The 5,674-nt window shown below is 32.9% G+C and overlaps 1 protein-coding gene across 1 annotated transcript in view; it reads right to left on the minus strand.

Moving 5' to 3' along the window:
• The window catches only part of LOC117116771 (arylsulfatase B-like), a gene marked incomplete in the record, with an annotated part of 34,583 nt that extends 30,583 nt beyond the window's left edge, over positions 1-4,000 (minus strand). The window contains 1 exon segment of the mRNA XM_033260878.1: positions 3,853-4,000. Coding sequence (XP_033116769.1) covers positions 3,853-3,985 — 133 coding nt within the window.
• Positions 4,001-5,674: the final 1,674 nt, after the last annotated feature.

Genomic DNA, 5,674 nt, shown 5'->3' on the forward strand with positions numbered 1-5,674 from the left:
CTCAGAAGTCGGGAAAACTCATTTCCCGCCTTCTAAGAATCAAAATTTTCCTGGGGGAGAACCCCCCTTTCTTTTTGGGATTTATGGATTCATGGAAAAAAATTGTATGCTACTACTCATTTCTTTTTTATGTATTTATATACACATAAGGCCTATCTACTGTAATAACAGGGATAAATTTACCTGACTGTTTTCAAGAGGGGAAAACCTTGAATTTTGAAGAACTTAAAAGTAATTAAAAGACACCTCGGATGTCGGGAAAACTCATTTCCCGCCTTCTAGATATCAAAATTTTCCCAGGGGGAGGACCCCCGGACCCCCCTATTCTTTGGAAACCTTGAATTTTGAAGAACAAAGTTATTAGAAACCTAGCTTAAAAGTCGAGAAAGGTCATTTCCCGCCATCTAGAAATCAAAAATTTCCCGGGGGAGGACCCCCGGATCCCCTTTCCTTTTTGGGAAAAATGTTGAACCCCATCCCCTAGGTTTTTCCAGATCTGCATGATTCATATTCCCATTCATCTTATAAGTGGGCCCCCCCCCCCCACTTTGAAAAACGTTCCGCCGGCCCTGATCTGTATTGAGAGTATACAAACTGTTCTTGCTGGTCATATAAAATAAATGCTTCAACTACACACAAATTACACTGAAATTATCCTAATGGTATTCTGAATCATGTTAAAATATTTATAAGATGAAAGGTCAGAGTTCATCATTCAAGGTCAAATCATAAGAAAGATTCCATTGAGCACAAACTTCACAGGAATGATGCCTATTACAGTTTAAATACTTTTAAATATATCTTGGGTTCACTGAGTAATGATAACATTTAAAAATAATTGAATTGCACCCATTTAATATACTGGAATGATCCTTAAGGCATTTTACCTAAATAAACCTACCTCCTATGTTTAAAGAATAAGATCAAAGTTCATGTGTCAAGCTCAAGTCATAAAAATTATTCATTTTAAGCCCAAATTTTATAGGGATAATTCCTTTGGAATTCAAAAATCATTTTAAATTATTAAAGGGCCAACACAGTTTACGGAGCAAAGGTTAAATTTTCAGCATTTACAACTTATATAATTCCGTTTTCTCGATGCTGACAAAATGTTTTGAAGTCAAAAGCCAAAATTTATGGAGATGGTCAAAAGTTCAGTAGAAAATTTAAATTGATATCATTTACATGTAGAGAAATAATGAAGTGCACTCTCCCAATGCCTGTGATGACTTCAGATGGCCCAAAGTTTCATGGCGTGACAGCTTGCTGATAGAACGAACTCAGTGTATTTCGCCTATATTTATAAATTAAATGTAAATAAATCTAACAAATTTCTTCTGTAATTAAATTAGCAACATGTTTCTCAAAAGTGTCTTGTTTGAAGAATAAGTGAAGCTATGCATTTGTAATTTCCACTGATGAATCTAACGACATCCAAATCCGAATAAACGTCTACTAAAAAAGAGTCAGCATCGTAAAAACTTGCTTTGAGTTTCGTCTTCATTTCAAGTTGATTCCAATCGATTTTTAAGGAGCGATTAAACAATGGAAGGCAAATTTTCACTAGATCTAACCATGTAACTTTAACGTTTAATGGTGTGTCATTTTAAATCAATGAGATAATCTCTGGCAACAGTACACTACTGCGATTGAGAAAGCAGTACGAACGGTTCATTCACAGGGTTAGGCCTACATTACAGTAGTTGTTAATTCCTAGACAGCAATGTGATTATTGCGGTATTTTTCGTCCGGAAATCGTTGTTTATTAACTGTTTGTTCGGTTTGTAGAAGTTCGTACATTGTACACAAAAAAGTATAATCACCCACGATGTCGGTATAAAGACGTTTTTCAGCCTAGGCCTAGCATCTTTTACGTTGGTAAATAATTGCCATGGTCAGCAAAAATTGCATCAGCATTTCTTAGGGCTGTGGAGGCGAGTTATTTGGAAATGTAAGGCGAGCTATTTTTCACACCCCTCGATAGCAGTTTAGGTGCGCGATGGTTCACGAGCGCGATCACGCGCCTTAAATGACAAGGTCTAGATATCAAGTAAAAATGTATTTTGTTATCTTTAACACCGAAGTTCATGATAAAATTTTCAACATCGACATTTTATATTTAATCTGAAACATATTATATTCAAAAATTTAAATACCTAATGTAAGGTTAAAAGTATCCCTAAAAATAGTGTTTTATTGAGAAGGTTATTAAGACTATTTTTATTATCTAATTGATATTGATAATAAACTGAAGATAAAATCTGATCATTTTAAATTGCGCAATTTATTAAATTACATGCAAAAAATAAATTTAACAGGCCTATCTGTATACTGTAGACTGGATCCTAATTCTTTAATTATATATTGCATTCATTATTAAACACTATTTATTTTTTGCACTAATTGTGTTCCACATTACTTTTTTGCACAAATGGCATTCCAAACTATACTTTGCTGGGGTTAGGGACTGGTCAAATAGCGTGGATTTTGACTTTTTGCGCACAATTTTGTGGTCTAACGTGATGTCAATAAAACAAATTTGGCTAAATTCTTAAATTAAACTGTAATGAAATCAAATATCATACGCAGCTACACGAAAAGTTAAACATACAACATATCTTTGACCTTTCACCTTCCAAATGTTTTAAAAATATCATATTGATAATTTCTGTAAAATTTAATGCAGTTGAAGCATTTCTATATTTGACCTTTGTTTTATGAACTCTAACCTTTCATCGCCAAAATATATTTAACAGTATTTAAAATGTCTTAGGCATAAATCTTGTAAAATTTTGGTTCAACTGAATCAGTTTTATTGACTTGACATTTACTCCATAAACTTATCCTTGTGGATCATTGAAGTGGAATTTGGGTGCAATTGGAGCATACTGATAATCTGACCTTTGGCATGTGCATGGCCTTGGAAGATGGCTGGAAATGGCACTTCACAGACAAAATTATGAATTTTCTTTTTACCTCCAGAATTTTTTTTTGGATAAATTTAGTGGGGTCCTGGGCCGAGAAAGGGAGCCCCGTCGGAGCCCCTTCACTTTAATCAATATAATATGATTTATGCCCTACAGTCGATTTCAGAGACACATTATGGTTTTTTTTATCAACAAAGTCTTTTTTGGTCAGGGTGCTAGATCAAGGAACTATGGGGTAAGGCCCCTTCGGGGGCCCTGCGGACCGCCACATGAGAGCGCATAGGTGTTACGCCACTGCATACATATATTGTACATGCGGTGCGGTTGTGAGGCGTTACACATACTCCAGGCTCCAGTATCATTTGTCACTAGCGTCTCCTACCACTACAGAACAGAACAGAAGGGCAGATGCATGTCTCCAGGCTAACATGAATATACCCCCAACTCTTAGTTAAATGATTCATGGCACCCTCGTTTATTTGACTGCTACATAGTCTTTCCACACCCCACCCCTCTCCCCTCCAGCAAACAGGATCCGCCACTGTATGTAGAGCTTATTTATCTAATAAAAGTTAAAAAAAAAAAAAAATAGAAACGATTCTGTGTTTTAGTCCAACTTCCCAAATCTCCCAAGCCCTGGCTTACCTAACCTAGGCCTAGTATTCTTTTTGTGTACCTAGGTCTACCTTTTATAGGCATGGCCCCTGGCCTAGTGTAGGCCCCTGGCTGGCTCAACTTATTAGCTAAGATAGGCCTTGTTGTAGGCCTAAGCCTGTGACCTAACTAAGCCCTTGACCTGCGGGCCTTGTCTAGGCCCTGGCCTAGGCCCATGGCATCAATTCAAAATCTGAATGCCAATACGCCAACATTCAAATCTCTAATTAATTCTACAATGAATTTTATACTACAGAAATCCATCGCTTACCGATTATAATTATACACCCCTTGCAATGTTTACATTGAACGATTGAACCCAAAGATCTTTGATTGGACCTGGCTGAAACACTGGCGGCGCCCGAACTGGAGGCAGAACCAGTAGTGTTTTGCTGCAGTGACATCTCGGTGCTGGCGACTCGCTGCTGGCGATGACTCGCTGCTGGCGAATCGATCTGCGCATGTGTATAAAATGGTATTTACTTCCGAAAACATGCCTGCTGCACGCGGTAGGTTTGTATTTTGTTTTTCAATAAAGGAAATTCAACTTTTAAGATGTCTTTCTAGACCTAGTTACATTATCATTATAGAATATTGTATATTAACTCTAAAATATAACACAAAGTCAATTTTATATAGGTCTAACATATAGGTTGTTTTTAGCGGCAGTGCCAAAAAAAGCTGCTGTTTTCTATCGGCAGTGCCAAAAAGCTCCCGTTTTCTATAGGCACTGCCGCAGTGCCAAAAAGTTGCTGTTTTCTATCCGCACTGCCACAGTGCGAAAAGCTGCTGTTAATTAATCGAATCGATGTTTTTATCGATAGATGACATTGGTATAATTCATAATTTTATTTCACTCAAAACGTAATGAGACTGGTTAGGCAAAAAGGAACATGTCCCTGTACAAGACGCCTTTCAGAGAAACAATGATAATGTTAATGGCAAAGACATAATAATAATAATAATAATAATAATAATAATAATAATAATAATAATAATAATAATAATAATAATAATAATAAAGATAATAATAATAATAATAATTAAATAATAATAAAAAGTAAATGATAATAATAATAATGAATGAAGATCAAAATATATCATTGATGTGAATTCAGTTATTTATTAAAACAAGATTTGGAGGGCTCTGTCATGAAGGTGTTGTATTAATGATGTTCTAAATATTTGCCTTTGTTATATCAATAATTGATTAGGTCTAGCTTAGCCTATATTATTGTTAACGTTATATTATATTTGTTTAACAATTAGTTTAAATAATTATTTCTAATTAAATTATTAAATGTATACAATATATTATTTAGGCGTAGGCATATACATAAAACAAAAAATAAACAAACAATAATAATAATAATAATATTAATAATAACAATAATAATTTTACGATAGTTTGAATAATGAAATAGTAATAATCAGCATATTAAATAAAATTACGTAAATGCAAAACTGCTTTAAATAAAAACGTTATCTATTTGATTGTGTTTTAAAAAATAATCTTATAAATTATAAGTTTATTTCCTGCGATAATTTTATCCACATATGCATATTCATGTTTTCAATGTTAATATGGTTGATAAATAATATACATTAAAAAAAGTAAATAATAATAATAATAATAAAGGTGCTCGAATAATGCTTTAGTGAATAATTAATAATACTTAGTGTGATTAATGAGATAATCGTTGATTAATTTATAGAAATATAATAGATAGGCCTATATACCTTTAATAATGATTCAGCACATTAAATCAACAATACGTCGTTAATGTAAAGTTTGTTTTTTTTTTCAAATATATATATGTGTATATGTATGTATATATATATATACGTATATCTATATATGTATATGTATATATGTATATGTATATGTATAGGCCTATGTATATGTATATGTTTATATATATATATATATATGTGTGTATGTATATGTATAGGCCTATGTATACATATATGTGTATATGTATATATATATGTATATATGTATATGTATATATGTGTATATATATATGTATATGTATATATGTATATGTATATATATGTATATATATATAAATTTATATATATGCATGTATTTA

The sequence above is a fragment of the Anneissia japonica genome, unplaced genomic scaffold, assembly GCF_011630105.1.
Source record: "Anneissia japonica isolate Jap-2015-1 unplaced genomic scaffold, ASM1163010v1 scaffold288042_len218596_cov177, whole genome shotgun sequence".
NCBI classification, from domain to species: Eukaryota; Metazoa; Echinodermata; class Crinoidea; order Comatulida; family Comatulidae; genus Anneissia; species Anneissia japonica.